At 35.7% G+C, this 22984-nt stretch overlaps 1 protein-coding gene across 2 annotated transcripts in view; it reads right to left on the reverse strand.

Annotated features, from left to right (window-relative positions):
* Positions 1–22984, reverse strand: part of cdh4 (cadherin 4, type 1, R-cadherin (retinal)) — a 283006-nt gene that overhangs the window by 258099 nt on the left and 1923 nt on the right. For both annotated transcript variants that reach the window (XM_067388245.1, XM_067388244.1), the window contains exon 2: positions 22193–22304. In XM_067388245.1, the coding sequence (XP_067244346.1) occupies positions 22193–22304 (112 nt within the window). The remainder of the gene's footprint in view (positions 1–22192; positions 22305–22984) is intronic.

Below are 22984 nucleotides of genomic sequence, written 5' to 3' on the forward strand. Positions count from 1 at the left end.
ATATCTCTGACTAACAATAGCACGTGGTCTATAATACGTGGAGACGGCTATCTGTTAGAATTCCCATTCATCTTAAAGTCAGTAACTTGGCTGGTCCTGCCCCAACTTTCTGTCTAAACAGAAAATATATCAAAATAGGCATAAAGAACTGCACTTGTCAAGCTGTTTAATGGGGTCTGTGAAGGTTCACTTGCATAATATCCCACTGCGTATTACTCAATTAGAACTAAACAAACCAATTTCACTAAGAACCAGAGAAATTCATCAGTCAATTTGTCCTTCTATTGTTAGATTTTGTTGTATTTGGCTGAGCAGACATTTTGGTGGCTCGCCAGTGTATTAGATTTCTCTAATACATAAAATAAATAAGCTTGTGCTTAAAAAGAAATAACATTAAGAAAAAATAAGTAAGCTTCTCGTGGGGAGAAGAATTTATTGAAGGTATTTAGGTAGTTCGGTAGTAGGAGTGATAAACTCTCGACTCCCAAAATCATCTAACTGCTTGGCGCAAATTATGTTAATGATGCAATTTATTTACGTTATTTGCATTAAATTATTTGAAAGCGTTAAGGATTTTGAATTACTTGCATGTGTTAAAGTGTCAACATTGACAGTACCAGATAATATAATATAATATAATATAATATAATATAATATAATATAATATAATATAATATAATATAATATAATATAATATAATATAATATAATATAATATAATATAATATAATATAATATAATATAATATAATAAAAAAGCTGAGTCTGAATCTTAGCGGCTGTATGCATTTTAAAGTAAAAGATTTTACACAGACAAAACAGAAATAAATAATTAAACACTCATTAACAAAACTACATGGGAGTGCAAACAAACAAACAGGAACATTAACACAGAATCCTTAGACTTTATTAGACTACTGTCTGAACCAATAAATCAAATAAACAGAACATAACTAAGTCTTGAGATGAGCCTCATAAATAACAAATCAGTGTTTCGCTTGGTTGCATGTTCATACAATCTAAATAAGGTTTGGCATGGAGGCGTTCAAACATGATCCGCCCCAAAAGACAGTGCAATCACAATATCAAAAGACACATTATATTAAATTCAAATCTTGCCCTCCACCACAGTTCCCAACTCTGGGCACTTTTGGTTCATTATACACTAACTTCAAATATGCTCAGATAGGTTTTGACAGCTATGGTAAACAACATAAGGGAGACCAGAACATTGATTTTTAAGTGAGCTTTCATTTTAATTGCATCATATACCCTTATATGTGCATCTGAAAATACGCAAAATAAAGTTTCTATACCTTCAAATATTTTTCTAAATACCTTAAAAGACTTTTAATGTTATGGGACTTAAATAGCTAACTATCCCTAAAAGGGTGTGGAACCACACCAAACAACAGCTAAACAGGCTAGAGTGAATCCTAGGACTTGTTATCATATTGGACAGATGGATTCTGACACCTGTAGTCCCTGTTTCTGTTTGAAAAGCACGGCTGGCCTCCCAGGGCCCAGCTTCTTTCTGCACTCTTCTGTCAGCTGTCACTGAGGCAGAGACCCCTCGGGCCATCACCGTCACTGTGACGAGGGTTACTGTTGGTGACACATGGATAACTCCTGGGACCTGGGCGCTGGCTCACAGCCTTGCTTGCAAACAAAGGTCAAAGGTCACTTTAGAAGAAAGTTCAAATACAGAAGATTTACATATAGAGGTTTGTCGATGTGGAAAGCAGGCCAGTGCCGAAAGCCATGGGAACGGATCGAGTGTAAATGAGCATCGCCTGCGTGCCACACCGGTCTCGATTTCAACGTGGTACACGTCTTTTCGCTGTGAAATCTTCAATGTTTTTTTATAAAGTGAACATAAGAATACCTCTTATGTTTTTGGTAAAATTTCAAGTTTAACACTTACTAGACTGGAGTTTTATCCACACATAATTTTTTCATCTTAAATTCTGAGTATCAAATATGATACATCAGGCTTTAAAGAAATGTTCATTTGTATATATATTTTGCCCCCCACAATAAACACTACAGAGCTCTGATCATAAAACTACATCATACAAAGAAATATTATTGCAAGATATAGAGTGATGACTGATGTCACACACACACACATATATATATATATATATTATATTATACACACACACACACAAATTATATATATATAAATACATTTTCTATTGATCATTGCTGCCATGATCAATAGAAAATGTACACATACTGTACATCCTTGTTTAATACAATTTTGTTTACCATCTGCTTTCTGTAGTAGGATATAGCGCAACAGTAATTGTGGCAAGCAAAAAAAAAAAAAAAGTTTTATAAACAAGGAGTAAACCTTAAAAAGCCTTATTTTCATAACAAGTCTTGTTTGTGCATTTAGTGGCTGATTAAATTGTACTGCTATTGATTAGTGAATAGGACAGATTTTTGTGCTGAAACACTGCAGTTGTTTAGTGAATTCACCCCTTAAAGTTATACAAATGACTTACAGAAAAGCTAACAGATCTTTTCATTGTTATATATTGAGAAATTTTTACAGCAAACCATGTTCAATTTCACTTGAGCAACTTTGTTTCATCAGCATAAAACACAAATCCAGATGGTAGAAAATCCCATTTTCAGCCAGATAGGTGCCAACAAGAATGAAAAGATGGCAGCTGCGAACAACCACACCAGCAGCCACATCTCACGTTCGTAATTAGAGAAAAAACAATTATTCTCTCTCACACAAAGACATGAGACAGCTGCATAATCCCGAGGGCACACACTATGGTGCTCTTTAAGTAGGTGATTTGCTCATGATTCTTGAGTCAACATCCATGTCTATGCATAGTTAAGCATGTTGCATTGCTGCCAAGGGGGTGTAAAGAAATATGGCATTGTGGGCAACCAAACTATCATTGATCTGATGTCAATGGTATTCAGAAAGCTACTCAAAATATGCAAAATATGCTACTAACACTACAAGCTATACAATATAATAAAAATAAAATATAAAAGATAGTCAGCTGTAACTTGATCTAATAAATGTTTAAACAAAGTACAACATAAAAATATTGCCAGCTGCAAAAACTAAAAAATAAATAAATTGTTCTTAAATGTATTCTAACTATCCATGTTTTCATCAGTATAGCTCTGGTGTGGACTTAAATATAAATAATAATAATAATAATAATAATAATAATAATAATAATAATTAAAACTATAGTTGTAGTTATCAGCTTTGGTGTGAACTACTCTTTAACCATGAGAGGAAGTAATAATGTAGTGCACATTGTTAAAAACAAGTATCTCTACAACAATATAAATCTAAATACAATACAAAATATAAATATATTGTAATAAAACCAAACAAACCCAACAAATACTGTAAATAGTATTAGTGCATACAGAGAAATTACAATATCTAAACAAGTGTCATGACACGACAATAAAACCGTAGTATACAATTCTTAACATATTCATGTAGCATACTATCTATGGCATCCTAAAGCACTTAAAATAACAACATGGCACTACCCTGGTACTTTCTGTAATTTGTGTATTTTTCACTGTTAGTGTTTTGATACTCTCTTAGTTGGCAAATGTGCCTGCAGCACAAGCTACACCTGCTTGAGTAGAACGTAATAAAGAGCTACTTCATCCACACCAAATCAGGATGCATTTGCAGGTTTGGTTTCAACTGACTGTAAGTAAATATCCAGTTCATCCAGTATTCTTTTTGTTCGCTGCTTTCTGAAATATCTTGTTACTCTTGTACGAAGAGTGAAAGTGCTTCAAATGAATTACTGTATGAGCTGTCCGTATGATTCTCACTGAATTATGAACCAAGTCAGACTGTTTTGATAACCAGTTCTACTGCCTGACAGTGGATGCCAAATCAACCTTTTCTTCTCAAATATCTATGTCTGATTTTGTTCCAGAAGATCAAACAGACCAAACACAAAAACATCTACACACAGTGAGAAATATACAGATATATTCTTTTAAAACAGCAGTTCAATAAACACGTTAATATTGATTAGCTTACATTTTTTATAGCAAAACTGAATTCTATTTGTAAATCTGATCATTATTTTCCTGTTTATCACTGTAAAGCTGCTTTGAAACAATCTGTATTATAAAGCACTATATAAATAAATTACTGTTACTCTGTTTGCTTTGACAATGAAAATATATCCTAACAGAGGCATTACAGAACACTCACGTGTCTCTGATCAACACAGCAGTGGTGTGTTGTTTCTAAATGAATGTTTTTCAACAAATCGGTTGACTGAATGATTCAACGACTCACCAATTTGTTTTGTTACTGAATGAATCAGCATTTTGAACAAATGATGAATGAATTACTAAAAATGACAGACTCATGCTGTATCCCAATTTGCCTACTTATACTATGTCCCAAAAGTATGTACTCTTTCTGTGAAGAAAAAGTAGATACCTTTGACTGTGTAGCAGAAGAGCAGGCAAGATTTGGAATATTTTTTAATTTAATTTATTTAATTTAATTTAATTTAATTTAATTTAATTTAATTTAATTATATATATATATATATATATATATATATATATATATATATATATATATATATATATATATATATATATATATATATAATTAAATTAAATTAAATTAAATTAAATTAAATTAAAGTAAATTAAATTAAAAAATATACCAAATCTTGCCTGCTCTTCTGCTACACAGTCAATGGTATCTACTGTTTCTTCACAGAAAGAGTACATACTTTTGGGACATAGTATAAGTAGGCAAATTGGGATATATATATATATATATATATATATATATATATATATATATATATATATATATATATATATATATATATATATATATAATATATATATAATTAAATATATATATATATATTTTTTTTTTGTCAGGTTAGATATTGATTATTAATAATTCAAACCCCCTTTCCAGGGTGTCTGTACTTAGCGTGATTTTCCCCCCAAACCAATTCAGCGGAAATCCTGCCCTGAGGTTACAGTGATGGGTAGTTTAGGGATCAGTGTTTGCTGTGGGCAATCGTCCGCTGAACTGGATTGGGAGGAAAAATCACGCCTCTAACTGCTGGTCTCATGCACATCAGCCACATTTGTAGTTCTTTTTATTCTTATTTGTAGTTCTTAACCAAATCCTTCTCCAACGCCCAGTGGATTGTGGGCATATATAGAGCCGATAGAGTGTGTATCCATACTTCTACCAGATCTACCAGAAGTAGTACACTATAAACACTTATTCTAATCTCACTTACTATTTAGGATGGAATCTGTTCACATTGGGACACAGGGGTAGCCAAGTGATTCATTCCTAAATAAATCAGTGTTTTGAATGAATCAGTAATGAATTCAGTGATCCACTAATAAAAACACATCACTTGTCGCCACCTACTGCCGTAAAAATGCAATCTGCAGAAAGAGTCATAGTAAAATGTCCTATATATATATAGAGAGAGAGAGAGAGGGGTGGGAATGGATCTAAAATCCTGTAAAAAGGTAGCCAGAGGCCACAGGATCAGGAAGTAACTAGCAGCCTTTTGATCTGTGTAACCTACCAGTGATGGTGCTTCCTCCAATATCATTATACTTTCAGATGAAATCACCTCCTCAGCTCAATACAGAGTGTGTCTTTGAATGGATGTGTGTTTTTTTGTGTGTGTTTGTGTGCAAGGGTCCTGTGTGCACTTTTCCGTCCACTGACTATGTGTGTGTTTGTGTATTTTCTAAGCTTTGCAGCTTCAAAGCAATAAAGTGAACCTTCAGTTTTGTAACTCCGTAGGTGGCAGAGAAAATCCTGGTATTTTCCGGTACTGTTGTTTGGAGAGAATATAGAAGATTCCTGCCGCTACAGCTGTGATAGGCATTTCTCCTGAGATCTAAACACAATGACATCACAGAACACGGCCGCTTAACGGCACATTCACTGGGATAGCAAGGATCGGGTTTGCGTGCGCGCACATGTGTCTGAACATCTGTGCATCTTTGTGCATTGTATTGAGTTTGTATATATGTCTATAAAGTAGCTCGTACAGGGGCCTTTTTAAACAGGAGCACAGCTTAAAAGGAATATTCTGGGTTCAGTACAAATTAAGCTCAATCACCACAGTTTAGGCCTACTGTTGATTACCAGAATTATTCATTTTGAAATAAAAAGAAAATCCTTAAAATGACCATTAAAATGATAAGAACAACTTTACAGCTCAAATAATGCACAAGTTTAAATTTTGGGGTTGGAACGATTTTTAAAATGTTTTTTAAAATAAATCTCTTATGAGAAGAAGACTGCAACAGTAAAAGCAGTAATATAGTGAAATATTACTACAATTTAACATGACTGTTTTCTATTTTAATATATGTTTTAATAATGTATTCCTGTGATGGCAATGCTGAATTTTCAGCAGTGTCATATTATCTTTCAGAAATCATTCTAATATGCTGATTTGGTGCCCAAGAAACATTTGTTATTATTATCAATATTGAAATCAGTTGTGCTGCTTAACATTGATGTGGAAAACATAATACTTTTCTTTTAAGATTCGTTGAAGACTAGAAAGTTTCAAAAGATATTTATTTGAAATTGAAAACTTGTGTAACATTAAAATGTCTTTACTATCACTTTTGATCAATTTAATGCATGTCACCTGAACCACAGTATTAATCTCTTTCTTAAAAAAAAATGACTAAACTTATAAGTTCCATATCTCTGCTTTTAAATCCTTACTTATTTCAAAAAAAAAAAGAAAGAAAGAAACAGGAAGGGCAAGTCAATATTATTTTGCATGGAAGTCAACATTATGCTACAAATGTTAACTGATCTTAACTTTTACTGACCCCAAAATATTTCATAAACCTTGCCAACATCATTTACAAAATCACATATACATGAACAGACACAAACAGCTCCACACCATAAGCAAAGCCATCTGCGGTCTGCTGGATCCAACTAGTACAGCCAAATCCACAGGTATATTATTTAATGACAGCATTGATGTTTATGATGACCCTCAAAAAGACTCTCAGAGCCAAGGCCTATACATATGATTTTCTGTCTGCTATTTTATCATTAAAGGAAAAATGTAAAATACAAATAGAATATTAAAGAAAATACCTGTGGATTGACAAAAAGCGATGTCTGGATTTTCTGAATGTGAACTAACAATGTACTTCACAGCACTGCAATAATAACACTCTTGCAGTACATCACCATGGTGATAATTAGTTTTTACAGCACCAATGCCATTTACCGTGTCAAGCATATATGCAGATTCAAAACTCAATGACAAGAACGTTACCCATCCCAGCACCTTGACTCAAGGCTTACAGAGTGGCCTTAAATACATTCAGACACCCATTTACTTTCCATCAAGAGGTTCGATTGACAAATCAAAGCCATTCAGAACTATGTCTCTGACTCTTTTGTCATTTCTTGGTATAGACTTCTTATTCAATAAATTACTGGCAGCACCTGTTTAAATGTAAGTTATTATTATTTCACTTGAAGTGCTTAATTAAATCCATCTTACAGTTATACGTAACCCCCACAGCGAAATGTTACAGGGTTATTTAAATCCGAGACCCTACAAGCGCAAGTGCGGCGATGACTCAGCGAGTGAAGCGGAAATGGATTTATTTGTGCTATTTAGTGAAATTTCACATCTAGCACAATGGTCGTTGGACATTATGGATATTTCATTCACATTCAGGTCTCATACCTCACCTCCAAATTATCTGTTGTAAACAGCATTCATGATTTGAATAAATAAATAAACCGAATATCAGCCTAGGGTCTGTTGGTGATGTTTGCTTTTTTTTCTATGAAACTGCTGCATTTTGTGATAATGAATATTGTACACACTTGCAAAATTCAAAATTAAGCCACTGGTAGCCAGGGATGAAATTTGAATAGTCCTTTTGCAAACATAATTTTTACCCACCAATGGCCAAGCTCTTTATCAGAGCAAAAGTGCTGAAGCCTGTGCCAACATACGTCTTTTTATTTACAGACCACAACAGTTCAGTGAACATGAAGAGCTTGTTGCAGGCCTGTGGAAAATTTATACAAAGTCTGAAGAGGACAATTTAGAGTCCGAGCACTTGCAGAAGATATTTTTTGATAATCATATTTGCATTCCTGGCCAACGTCCAGGGAACTCCAGCAAGCTTTGGAAATTTAAGAAGACACAGACCTTGAATCCTTGATTTCTTCCCTTTTCTGCTGCCGCAATCTCACCTGGCTTCTTGTCCTTCAGCATTTTTACTTTTCAAATAGGTTTGTGTTTATACGAATGCATGTATGAACGTATAAATAAAACTACAAAGATTGTTCTGAAGAGGCGATCAATGCTATAAGTGAGTGACCATGTTGAACTGGCAGCACGGTGGAAATTTGTATTGATTTTTCCTCGCCTTACTCCAGTCCCCAAAGCAACTCCAGGATTCTAGAAACGTCTACAAGTTCGAGCTGATATTCATAATATACAAGAGATGCCTCCCCGTTATGGACAATATAAACGACTTAATAACAAAAGAAATCAATGAAAGGACAGACGCAGATATGGATAGTTCAGTCTGCTCCCGAGACTGAAAAGAAAAAACTGTCAGTGTAGACAATGGCTTGGAATCAATCAATAACCAAATGCTTGGGATTTATATTATGAAGTCCACAATATTTCTATTATTATCTTTCCCTTCTTCATAGTCTGATTTATTAATCTGCCATTTCAGCGGCCTGAAAAGCATATTTCATAATTTTACAAAACTTCTCAAAAAGTGTGCCTCAAAGCAAACTTCAAGTTCACCTCATGCCGTTACAAACCCATATGACTTTTTGGTAACACTTTAGTTCAGGGTCCAATTCACTATTAACTAACTGCATATTAGCTGTAAAAATATTAGTAAAAATATTAGTACTAGTATTATATTAGTACTTATTCTGCATGACCATGCATCCCTTAACCCTACCCAATACCTAAACTTAACAACTACCTAACTAACTATTAATGAGCAGCAATTAGGAGTATATTGAGGCAAAAGTCATAGTTGGTAGTTAGTTAATAGTGAGAATTGGACCATAATCTAAAGTGTGACAGACTATTTTTTTCTATGGCACGCAAAAAGGTACATTTTTTAAAAAGATTCCATATAATGAATATAAATGAGGAACAAAAGTCTTCATTTCTGCTCTACAAATGACATAAAGACTGCAAAAACATCTGGTACATCGACACAAAGACTGCAAAAACATCTGGTACATCGACACCATTTGATGCAGGTTCTTGTATGCGACCAAAAATCAGTGACGCCGCATTGTATTTAAGAGCTACCGGGAACGCTGAGTTATTGTTTTTGTTAATTGAAATAAAGCCAAAATTATACAGTAGTGGCCAAAAGTGATGTCCGGAGGGTATATTTGTTTTTTATGACCCTACAAGTTTGATTAAACACTCAAAATGAGGAAAATATTTGTTATATTTTTTAAATATTTTAAATAAGAAGGAAAAACAAAACATTAAACTTGGTTATCTGACAAAATTGCTTGTCAAAAGAGGCAAACAACAGCTACAGGTTTTATTTTGCTATGCAAAAAAAATAAAAAAAAATAATAATAATAATAATAATAAATTAAACAAAACTGAAATTCATATGACAATTGAAAATATATAAAAAATAAAAATAATAATAAAGACTAATAGCATTTAAAAATACTAAAATAACATTGCATCTGTCTTATAAATACACATTATATATATATACATTATACATTATATATATATATATATATATATATATATATATATATATATATATATATATATATATATATATATATATATATATATATATATAAGCCAGATGCAGTGTTATTTTCCCATAGACAATATTTTATTGTGGTGAGTCATTTTGGACTTTGAGAGCCAAGACATTTAGAGAGAGAGAGAGAGAGAGAGAGAGAGAGAGAGAGAGAGAGAGAGAGAGAGAGAGAGAGAACACTTAAACAGGTTTGGAATGACATGAGTGTGAGTAAATTATGACAGTATTTTAATTCCTGGATGAACTATCTTTTTCAAAAGAACATCATGTGCATGATAATATCATCTACAATGACACAAGGTTTCAATAAAGATTATGAACACGGAGCCGAGCGAGATACCAAAAGACTAATCTTCTCTTCCTAACACCTAAGTTTCTTCTCTTCTCTCTCTGTCCCTCTCTCCTCCTACTCCTTAATGAGTCAAGAGATTGACAGCTGGATTACTAGGCCAGTTTGTAATCCTTTAATTTCTCCATTTAAGATAATCACTCACTGAATGGAGGGATGCTTCCACTTCCTGTGGCCCTTGTCAATCAAGTAAAAAAGCTGTAAACACTAAACGCAAACCCAAAGACAACCGAATGACAAACTGTCAGGCTTGAGAACAGTCTGTGTGCGATTCAAATTCATAAAACGTAAGTCAAATATCCACAGCAACACCTTTTCTGTTTGTCCATTTGTATTTATATTTCCTCTGGAGTCCTGAATTTACAGAAGTAAACAGACTAAAAGCATGTCCGACAGTCCCTGACCACAGCCTTCTCAAAAGAATTTCTTTAAGACAGCCTGAGGACTTGAAGTGAAGCTGTCTGGAAGATTTAAAAAAAAAAGAGAGAGAGAGAGAGAGAGAGAGAGAGAGAGAGAGAGAGAGAGAGAGAGAGAGAGAAGCGCATAGATAAGGATAAACTAAGGCTGCATCTTATGAATACAATTAGCATTCCTCACCTCTTGTTCACATGCTCCCTTCTTCATCCCTCCCAGCCCTTCTCCAATCTCCAAAACCGAGAAAAAGTGCTACACCTCACCTCTTTCCTATTTCCTTCTTCTGTTCGGTTTAGATTGGTGCCAAACCTCAAGACTCTATGGGCTGAATCATGTTCGCTTTCCCGGTGGCGTTTTAGTATTTGCTCCTTAAAATAAACCCACCATGTCAAAGGAAGAAGTAATTAAAACAGAACCTAAGGGCACGATGAGGAATTAAAGACACCGGCAGGTCAGAGTCATGAAACACATAATGGCACGCTGTGAAAACACATGGATATGTATATAGAAAAAGTGAGAGAGTTTGTTTAGTTTAACACTCATGTTGTGTATAAACATGCATTTTGTATATTATACATACACCATAAGGCAAATACCCTTAAAGGGACAGTACACTCAAAAAAAATAAAAAAATAAAATTATATATATATATATATATATATATATATATATATATATATATATATATATATATATATATATATTATTTATACAACAGTTCTGTCTGGTTCTCGAATCTGATTGGCTGATAGCCATGCAATATTTCAGTGATAACAGCACTCCTACTGCCTTTTCACCGTTTGTATCACTCCGCTTGAAGTGACCGTCATGGCGGCCGATCAAATCAACCGTAATTTTTCAAATACTACTTCTTGTACCACGAACTGTAGTTTTAATAGTTTTTTAGGCGAGAATGTAGTTGTTTAGACCTGAAATATGTGACTCATATTTAATAACAGAGCCCATTTTACAATTTGTTTTGACGTTTTCGGAGATGCGAGCTTGAGTGCGTCAGCGGCCGTTCAGTGCTTCTGTAACCGCCGAGAACAGCTTCATTTCGGCCTGTGCCTCGGGGATTTGCCGCTGGCTCTTATAGTGGTTAAACACGAGACATAATTCAATTTGAGTACATAGAACGGGCAATCTTTGGTCTTATTAATCTATTATTTGTTACAGAGCAAGTCGAATTGTGCTATATTAAATTTGATAATAATAAACGTTACGTTACATCCTTATATACCACATTGACTACAACTAGACGGGACATATCAGACTCTTCTCCGCTTCAAATATGTAAAACATTAAACTTTATAAACATATGTTTTTTTGAGTAAAGAAAACGCTTTACAATTTTTTTCCAAACATCAGATCTTTATTTACCTTTGCATTGCACAGAGGTGTCCAAACTGCGTGCGCACTTCATTCACGAGGTGAGGCGGATTAATGAGGCTTGATTGACAGTTTGAGGATCCAATGGAGTTATGAGGTTTTGTCACAAGCTCTTTAAAATCCTTTTCATTTGTTAAATATTTGTAAAACCCACATACCAGCGTAAATGGTGACCTATTTTTTTTATAACTAGTGCTTTATGTTTGACTGAACTGTACAATTGTGTTTATATGTTGTTCAATAAATATTATTTTATATAAATATGTCCATTAAGTAATATGGATTGAGTGAACATTACATTAATACGGCATTAGATGGCGGCAACACTTTACAGGAGAATTAGTCAGTCACAAGAGACTTTTAAATTGAAAGGAACTTTTGCAAAAGGAAGTTGTTTTAGCGCTGTGGTGTTATGGATGGAAAATTCCCAAAGCTGAAAAAAAGACAAATACAAAGATCGCTTACCTCAGCGGACATTCAAACGGACTTGTATAAAGGATGTAATATTATGGACATCGACTTGAAGAATGAATGTAATGCAATATACCAGACACAGGTAATAGCCTACTCTCTTTCTCTCACACTCTCTCTCTCTCTCTCTAAAACTGTAGAAAATTCAATGTGTTTCAATGAAGCGACTCAACGTTCCTTCGTTACTAGTTCTAAAGTGACATTTTAGAGTTAGCAACGGAGGCTTGGTTCAACTGACAACTTGAGTTTTGAAACGTTCCTTCGTTACTAGTTCTGAAGTGACGTTTTAGAATTAGTAACGGAGGCTTGGTCCAACTGTCAAATTGAGATTTTAATCCGTGGCGGAAGGAAGTAGTGCTGCACAAAAGAGGGTTTTAAAGATACTCCGTTGTTATTCTTATTTATTTACACACTCGTGCCGTCGAACTGTTGTATAATATATATATATAACTGTTGTATAATTATATATCAGCACGCTGTGATTACCTACGGCACTCGGCCTGCGGCCTCGTGCCTACGGGCCAATCACAGCGTGATGATATACAGCCATATCGCACGGCTACTCGTGTGATATTGCTCATATATATATATATATATATATATATAAAATTTACTCACCCTCATGTTGTTCAAAATATGTATGTAATTTCTTATACAAATCTATAATATGGGCAGTGTTGTTAACTAACAATAAAATAAAACTTTTTTTTTATCTTAGTTAATTAATATAAAGCTGAAATGCAATAAAATAAAATCTAAATATTAGATGAAAAACAGAAACTCAATCTTAGTAGTAATGAGTGAAACGAAAATGAACAAATACTACAATTGTCACGTGTGGTTGTGCAAAGCACACAACGCAGGAGAATGAAGCAAATGCTGTTTTTAATGAATAAATCCAGAGGGGAACACTCAAGAGATCACAAGGAGAAATATAGCAATAGAAAACAAGCATGTAAACTATGATGACACCCACCAGAGAACTGGGAGAACTGAAGACTAAAAATACACAGGGCAGCTAAACGAAAGAACATGAAACAGGTGCGTAACATGCGGAACATTATCAGTAACCATGGAAACTAACTAGCGAATACAGAGGGGCAGGTAGACAGGCAAAAACGAAAAGAAAAAAAAAACTGATCATATATCTGACAACAATAGTATATAAATAATGCTAAAATAACACTGCAGATACGCAAGTATCTTGCATGGACAATTTTTTTAAAGATATTTTAATGCTGTACTTTTATTGTGCTTTTTAGGTATGGCAGACCATGAGAGCCCTTTTTATTATATGGAAAGAGCAGTCATTTTCATGTTGTTTTACTCTGTGCAACAAAAAAATGATATTTTAAAGAGTACATGGGAAGTTCCCTTTCGAGGGAACTCTATGCTGTGTCATTACTTTGACGCTATGGGAACGCCCCCAGAAGTGACCGGTTTCTGAAGCATGTGTGAAACACGCCAACTAGCTGGCAGACAGCAGTTTGTCAGTGTGAGCTTAAGCCAGTTCAGAGAGTGTGTATTACCAGCTTTCATTATGGCCAGTGATGCAAACAAGCTCTGTGTTATGAGAGAGAAGCGAGTGCTTTCAACTCTTGAGGGAGCTGAATGCATGCACTGTGATGAGTCAGGGTGGGGAAACTCTACTTTCGCTTGACTTTTTTTTCTTGAGGAATGAGAGTCAAGCATCTGTACCTTGTGGTTTGGACCCCATGTCTGCTGGGGCATAGTGGCAGCTTTGATCCTGGGGATCACGGTCAAACTGGCGGACGAATTTAACAAGGGAGTTCCATTTTTCAAGCTTTTCCAGATAGCTCCATTGCCCTTATAACAGGGAAGCCTGCTTTGCGGCCACTTCCGACCTAACTGAGAGCATATTACGTGTAAGCATGTCAAGCTCTGAGGAATTTAGATGTAGAGGTGGATGTTTTCAATATACCGCCTCTTACCCTGCACAGTCTGTGAGTCTTCATTTCTCCAAGATTTCCACATTGAGGTGTCAAAATCGTAGAGGAGTGTGTATCCCCCAGGTTAAGAGTTACTTCTGAGCTTTCTTTCTTGAGAGCTGCTTGTGAGCCCTCCTTGCACTGCATCCTCTTTGAGGACGCCTGCCTTGCCAATGTGAAGAGTGTGAGCTTACTTGGCTCTCGAGGGAGCTGAATGCACTCACTGTGATGAGTCTGACTCTTTTCGTGAGTGATCAGTCGATGTGCTGCATCTCGCGGTTCGGATCACGGATTTGCTATAGCAATGCAACAATTTCGATTGTGCAATTGCAGTGGGAGGAGCTAGGTGAATGTTATTTCGCTTCCTCCACCGTACCACCATATTTGGAGGGCGATAACAGCCAAAACTTAGCATTTAAAGGGGCTCTATGCAGGAATGACACCCAGTGTTCAAAACAGGTCCAAATTCAAAATATTGTTAGGCCCGCCCCCTCGTTCAAAGACGCGGTTGCCAGCAACAACAGGGAGCGCAATTCACAGTGAAAGCTTTGGAGACTTACACACTGTAACCTGATGAGTTGATTTATCTGTTCTAATATGCTGTTGTTCATAGAGATTTTTAGATGGATTCAGAGGCTTTTAGGTCAAGTAGAATCTGCGATTCTCTGACCCAGTTTGTTTGTTGGTTTCCATGGTTGCAATACACGGTGTTTTCCGACAACTGGCAACCTGTGATGTCGAAATATTATTGGATAAACTCAAGCACACGGTTTCACACAGACCAAAACAAAAACAGACGTTCCGACACGGAACGCACATTTTCAAAGTAGAATATCTGGCTGTAGCATTGTTTTTCTGAGAAACAAGTAGGTGAACTTAGCATGTTTCTTAAATATCTGCAAACGTATCGGGGTATTTTTATGCTTTATTAAAGTCAAAAACTTACATAGAGCCCCTTTAATGGCAAGGCATGTGAGGTGGTGTGTCAGGCCATGGGGTTCTGCACACAATGGAATCTATCTAATCTCCACTCAGCAAGGCTGCCAGAGTGTGGCACTGTGGATGTGCCTGAACTAAGTATATATGACTCCGGTTTAAGTCTGTTAAGTTATTTTAGTGCTAGCTCACTATAATTGGCATTCCCATAGCATCAATGTAATGATGCAGTGTAGAGTCTTGGGTTATGTATATAAAACCGGCTCCCTGAGAAGGGAACGAGATACTATGTCGTATTGCCATGCTTCAGGCATGCCTGCGCATCTCCTTCAGACAATGAAGGTGATGTCATCAAATGCAGGCACTCTTTAATACACATAAGCATACTATGTGACATCATAAGAACATCTGCAATGTAGTTGGCGTGTTTCACTCGTGCTTCAGACACCGGTCACTCCTGGGGGCATTCCCATAGCATCAAGATAATGACGCAGCGTCTCGTTCCCTAGATGCCGCCCCCCACACCCCATACACAATTACAATGAATGGGAAATGGAGCTGTTGAGCTTTAAAAAATTACACAATAGCACCATTGAAAAATAGTCCATATGACTTGACATCTCCCCCAGCTGTCCTGGCATATTCATGAGAGAAGTATAGTACCAATTTGAGGATTAATCATTCTTTTTGAGTCAAATGTGGTCAATAAATCTGAGTCTGAATGATTTGTTCATAAATTATAAATAAAGAACTATTTCTTTCTTATATTTAATTCTAGTCTTTGCTAGTCTGATCACATAGAAATGTGTTTTAGATAAAAGTTGTGCTTTTGGATTGGCATGCCCTTGCGTACATGTCATATTTTTCACCCTGGTATATAATTAATTAAAATTTCTACATATAAAAAAGGAAGTATTTACTTCAGTATTGGTAATAATAATAAACAAATCAACATCATTTTTTCTTCTTCTTCTTTTCTTTCAACAGCAGTATTCTCAAGGACTTCCCACAGAATCAAGCCAATGTAAATGAGAAATGCCTTGCTGACTAATAGTATACACACAGCCAGCAGTGAAAAGTCTGCCTTTAAGATGAAAATCCAATCTGATTTATATTCAAATAGACATTGAACCATGGTTTCATATGAAAACTTAATTAAGAACTGCTAGGTGAGTGGTAGAAGGAGAGTATGAGTATGAGAGAAAGGGATGGGAAGGAAAATATCTATACAAGTCAGGATTTTTCGCTTTAATATATATACTCACTATGCACAGTGTGGGGAAAAAAAAAAAACTAGATGGAAATGCAATGGAAAAGTAAATCAGGCATGAAAAAAACAAGTCTGTCTGTATAGTACACTCTTGTATGCTTGGTACACTTGAGCTGAGTAGCAGACCTTGCTGGTTTGTGTTGTATAACAGCATCTAATGGTAGGAATACCACATTTGCATCTTAGAAATCATTGTAAAACATGTGCCTTACATCCTTGAGCAATACAGAACAGATAAATAGAAATTTTTTTTAATTGCTCATAATGCTAAGTTGTTTATTACAAAACCAAAAGCTGTAGATTTTGTAAGCTGCTATTTTCCAATACATGACCATAAGATTCAACTGAAGAAAATGTGTTAAAAAAAATGAAAATAATTTTCCATAAAATGTATCAATATAAATAAATATATTATAAATATAATAAAAATGATACAACAAATTAATAACAAATGCAAATAATTTAATAATAATAATAACTGAAAATTAAAACTGTAGATATGTGAAGATTAACAAAATAATTTATTATATCTTTATCAACAACAAAAACAACAATTATAATACATTATATGATATAATACATATTATTATTATTATTATTATTATTATTGTCTGCTGTTCACACTGACTTTGAATGTTGCGCAACCAATCAAAAATCAGTCGAAATCAGTTTTATAATAAACTCTTAACCCTGATCTGTTTGCGACCGCAAAGCTCCAAACAGGGCTCAAGCAGTACCATCCTAATGAGCTTCTGTGAATGTCTGTATCCATGAGAGGTTCCACAGCACGGCGTAAGTATGGAGAGCAATGTGTTTGCTAGATAATGAGGTAAACTTTAAGACACGACTGGAACGCAGAGAGAGAGAGAGCCCGGGAGTCCATGCGCAGAGCGTCTCCATCTCACAGGTGGAGTCCTAGTTCTGGTTTTATTGTAAAAGTGCCTTAAGATGTCTGTGCGTTTGGATTTAATGAATGTCCTTGTGGGAGAGGAATATTTTTTTAAAGCGAAAGGACAACTGAAGTGGGGATTTACTATATTTTATTGATGATAAAATGTGGTATATACGTAGAATATCTTGGAAATCCAAGCAGGCACTATATTTTGTGGCACTGCAAATGCCACAAATCTGCCAGAGAAGTCAAATGACTCTGACTATGCATAAGCACTAGTAATTAAGATGATTAATGGCCGCCTCTGAACTAACGGCAAAGGCGACTGACTTCCATTTCCCACCAGCACTGTGTCGGATATTAAAGGGTTATGCACTGAAGTTCATCGCTCATGTTCTCTTGAACACATTCTGACAGCATCCTTTCAGACCACCGTTTAGGGGTAAGTGCAACTCAAATCAGATTGCTCTTTTGTGTGCGAGAGTGTACCTGTCCTCCCTCCATCTCCATCTCTCTGTCTTTGGCATCAAAGTGCCTGATCCTGCTTTTAGGCCAAGATGATGGTTTACACTACAATGTGCAATCAGTGGAATATCCGTTTTCATGGCTTATCTCTCCCAGGTGGGGTTCTGCTCTGAAAAAGGCCCACGCTCAAATGCTCTGTTCGTTTTCATGGACGATATACTCTCATATAATTTTTTTTTTTTTAAATGTAGTATATTTTCTCTTCATGTAAATCTATATATCTGATCATACATACTCTATACTGTTCAAAAGTTTGGGGTCAGTAAGGTTTTTTAAGAAAATGCATGTTTTAATTCAGCAAGGATACATTAAATTAATCATATTACAGTAAATATATTACAAAAGAATACTATATTGTAAATAAATGCTGTTTTTATGAACTTTGTATTCATCAAAGAATGCTAAAAAAAAAGAAGTATCACGTTTCTACAAAAATATTTCGCATCACAACTGTTTTTAACATTGATATTATTAAGAATTGCCTCTTGAGCACCAAATCAACATATGAAAATGATTTCTGATGGATCAGGTCACACTGAAGACTGAAAGGCTACTGAAAATTCAGCTCTACCACCAGAAATAAATACAATTTTAAAATATATTAAATTAGAAAACAGTTATTCTACATTTATTATTTCTGTATGTCTTAATTTTTTTAAAATTCATTTATTTATTGCTTTAATGACAGCGGTAACATAACAATAATGTCACATTAGTTATGTTTAGTTAATGCATTGACTAACGGTGAGAAATACATTTGTTACAATATTTATTAATCTTTATTAACATCAATCAATAAAAAAATACATCTGTTAGTTCATAATTAGTTCAAGTTAGCTACATTAAATACAAGTAAAAGATTTTTTTTTACATTTTATTTTAATGATGTATTAGTAAATAAATTCACTTACATTAGGATTAATAAATGCTTTTTCATTGTAAATTCATGTTAACTAATGTAATTAACTAATGTTAACAATTGGAAACTTATTGTAAAGTGTTACCATGACAGCAGCACACGAACTTCATGAACTCCATAGATTCGTGACCTTTTGTACACACGATTATTGTCAAAAAAATTTGCACAAATGTCACGTATTTGTTCTTCTTATATACTGTATATAATGCTCCTTTGTTCTTTTAAATCTCATATCTTGAATGTGGTCTCAAACACTGGACCCCACCGTGCACGTCAACACAGCAAGATGGGGTATTTATGCATGAGTTTATACGTCTATAAATGTTTGCATAAACACCTGAAGACATGACGTAACACAATAAAACCTCATAAAACATCATTCTCTCCTGAGCTAGACTGCCTACCGCAATAACGAGCCATGCTAAATGATCGCATCATCAGTCAATGTTGAATGCGGTTCAAACCTTACCATCTAGGATCTGGAATCCAATCATGTAAAACACAAATGCTTACCATACCTATTTACTGTGGCCATGTGGGTGCCTTTCATATGCTCCCGAGGCCAGCTGAATACGTGACAACCCTGGCATTTATATTTTGTCAGCATAAATGATGAATCTTTTCACATGCTGAGTGAAGACGAATCACGTCTAGTGAGGCAGAGCGCCTGAAGAGACTCACGCTGTCTGTTTTTACTGTGTAAAAGATATTAGAAATGTTGGATGGTTGAATTATAACCACTCCGGTCAACTTAATTCAAGAGCCATTTCTTGTTATCCTTAGTACAATAAAAGTGATCATGAAGATTGTAGGATAATAGGTATAAATGTGCTGCCGTTGTCATAATACCCAAACTTTGCTATAATTAAAATGCCCAGTGCGAACAAACACCTTCATAAATGAATAGAAAATAAACACAACAAGCTACTGGTGTAATTAAACGGAATCAGCAAATTGCATCGTAAGCAGCTGCGAGAGCAGCAGACAGCTGGCAGACACCCTGACTGCTCTGGCCATGAAAGAGCAGTCATATCTGATTCTGTTTGGATGGCCAGACTTTAGAGACCAATGCTAAGCAGTACCTAGAGAACTGAGATGAATCGCTCACTCTCACCCCAGTGCACCGCAGCCATATTAAACAGTTATGGAAGCAACTCAAGCGGAACTTTCTACTCTCGAATCCTCCGCCAAGTTCAAGTCTCAGACCGCACCGCGCTCCTGAGAATTCCCATCTCGGCATTAGCATTCAGACCAGTGTTTACAATCACAGCTAAATTGACGCTGGATTTTCTCGACTTGAAGCTCGCCGGCCCAACCGAGCGCACCGGCTCACCCATTACTCTCCCCTTTGACGGTTCTGGGTTACACAAGGCTGTTATCATTAACGTCCCTGTGAGGCGACCCCACTCCCCGATTACTACGGTTCTTCTGAACACATCACCCTTCCTCCAGGCCGGCGACTGTACATTAATCACTCTCTGTAAGGGCTCATACTGCAGCCTGACGATATACACCCAAGTGCCAAGTTGTGCTGGGGTAAGCATGTTTTTAAAATGAAGAGTGCACTATTGGATATTGAAGGAAAGGTGGCTGCCTGCACGCTAGTGGATATTGTGGGCACAGGCTCGATCCCAGCAAAATGCTCATAACTAAATCCGCGAGTAAACAAAATGATTGACTCATGCGCGAACACTTGGACACGCATGCCAACACTCAACCGACTTGCTGTGTAACAAGCGCATCTGACATGTCAATGACTGACAATGTTCCCTTAACACCACCACAAGCTGGAATCAAAACAAACAGGCCATAGAAGTGTGATAAACAGGGAACAGTATGTATAACGAATCAATTATAAATAACTGCAGCATGTATTTCCAAACCAGTTGCGCAGTTTCTGCAATTACAGCAAAAATTCGATTCTTGCACTCCCGCATCAGCGCAAAAGTTGCAGTTATATTGAGAACAACTAATAAATCTCTCTCTACACAACCACGTTCATGCGAATAAATCCATTGATTACTCTGATAACAGTTACACTCAATCAAAGTTTGAATGCGGTGGAAAAAACAGGTAATTGATTGAATCAATGTGCCATTTTCTTGTATGATTTGTTTTTGCAAGTCCAATTTTCCCCCGACATCTTTTCTCCTAGCATAACAGCAAAACAAATTCCACAGATAAAGCATATCCTTGCATAACGCACACACATGCACGCACAATGGCAATGAAAAGCGACAGAATAAAAGGACGGCTGAAATCTTGCTGAAAAGAAGTGGGAAAGAATAGAGGAACTGTATTACATGCAGGACAGAGGGGGAGCGGGGAAAAAAAAGCAAAAGCTTAAAGCTCAAAGCAGCAAAAAACACCCAGCGGGAGCTGAACAGAAGATTTAAATGAGGCTTCTGTAGCCAGCCGAGCCACTGAACTATCCATTAAATTCAGATTATGGGTTTATTTCCATTTTTTATTTATTTGTGTTTTTAATCATCCAGCCAAGGTTTGTCTGATAGTCAAACTAAAGCTGAATAATATGCATATTGATTGTGATCAGTAGGAAACACTGGCTTTGCACATCTTTTTAATGCAGACGTGTGCCAACTGTAGCTCTCGACGAATTGGAACATGTATACGCTTATGACACCCACCTAGATGGAAGCGTCGTTTCTGGCACAGCATGGATATGTTTCTTTAAATGCATCACCTGACGTTTCTCAGACCTTGAAAATTGCATTTGAGAAGCATAGTGTGTTTTAAACGTGTTCTAATTGCATTACAGGTCCTGTGTGTACTATCAACATTCAGCACGCTGGCATATCTGCATCTCTGCTCCTCCTTTCTAAACCATTTATTTGTGCTTGTTATTCCGCACTGTGCTTATTTTGAAGCCGGCTGAAACTGGTTTTGAATCACTGTTAACACCTTTTGAGGAATCACACAGCACAACTAGTCTAAACTACTGCATATGTGAGAGTACCGAAGAATATTCAACAACATCCACCTCCTGTTAATTTGGGAGTCATTCTGCATTCTCCATAAATATGCAATAATCAAGCTAAAATTATATTTAACATATTACATTTAGCCTACACACACAGAAAGAGGAATGCACAAGCATTTACATTCATCCACAAACCTGTTGCTAAAGCTCCACTGAGATTAACACACACACACACACATATATATATAAACCTGTGCCGAATCATGCAATGCACTGCAAGCTCTTACCTTTGTGAATGTTCAGGCCTTGCAGCACACCCCTGGGGACAAATACGGTGTAGAAGCTCTGGGAGAAACCTGGTCTGCATGGAGCGATGGTCTGAGCGCTTCCGTGACTCCCCTGAGAAAGACAGACATTATTGGCTATGAAGACACAGGAGAGGGGAAGTGGTTAGGCAAATTGATTTGTGACCACAGGGTTGTGGTTCTTATTCAAGGTTATCGAAACCGATATAAATACCTTCAGGAGGCAAACTCACAGAGCAGGGATGCAACCGTTTAACAATAGGCATGAAAAACTGTTCAATAGACAAGTGCTTCAAACCTTTTTGTCTTATGTACGCTCCGTTTCACCTTCATTAAGGCTCAAGTAAAATATTGACAGCAAACCAGAAATGTGTTCCTTTTATCTGAATATAATTTAGCTTTATTATTAATATTATTATTACTAATAAGTCACTTTTAACCGATTATATTATAATCACTCTAGTCAGTCAGTATCATCAGTAAAATCAATAAAGTAAATAAATCAATACGTAAAATTAAAACATAAATAAACATGGGTCAAATATGTGACCCTGGACCACAAAATCAGTCATAAGGGTCAGTTTTTTTGAAAATGAGATTTATATATCATCTGAAAGCTGAATAAATAAGCTTTCAATTGATGTATGGTTTGTTAGGATAAGACAATTTTAGGATAAAACTGAGATAAAACTATTTGAAAATCTGAAAAACTATTTTTTGTATGCAAATCTAAGAAACTAGAACACATTACATTTTTGTTTTAAATAATTTCTT

Source organism: Chanodichthys erythropterus, chromosome 6 (assembly GCF_024489055.1).
Source record: "Chanodichthys erythropterus isolate Z2021 chromosome 6, ASM2448905v1, whole genome shotgun sequence".
In the NCBI taxonomy this organism is placed as follows: Eukaryota; Metazoa; Chordata; class Actinopteri; order Cypriniformes; family Xenocyprididae; genus Chanodichthys; species Chanodichthys erythropterus.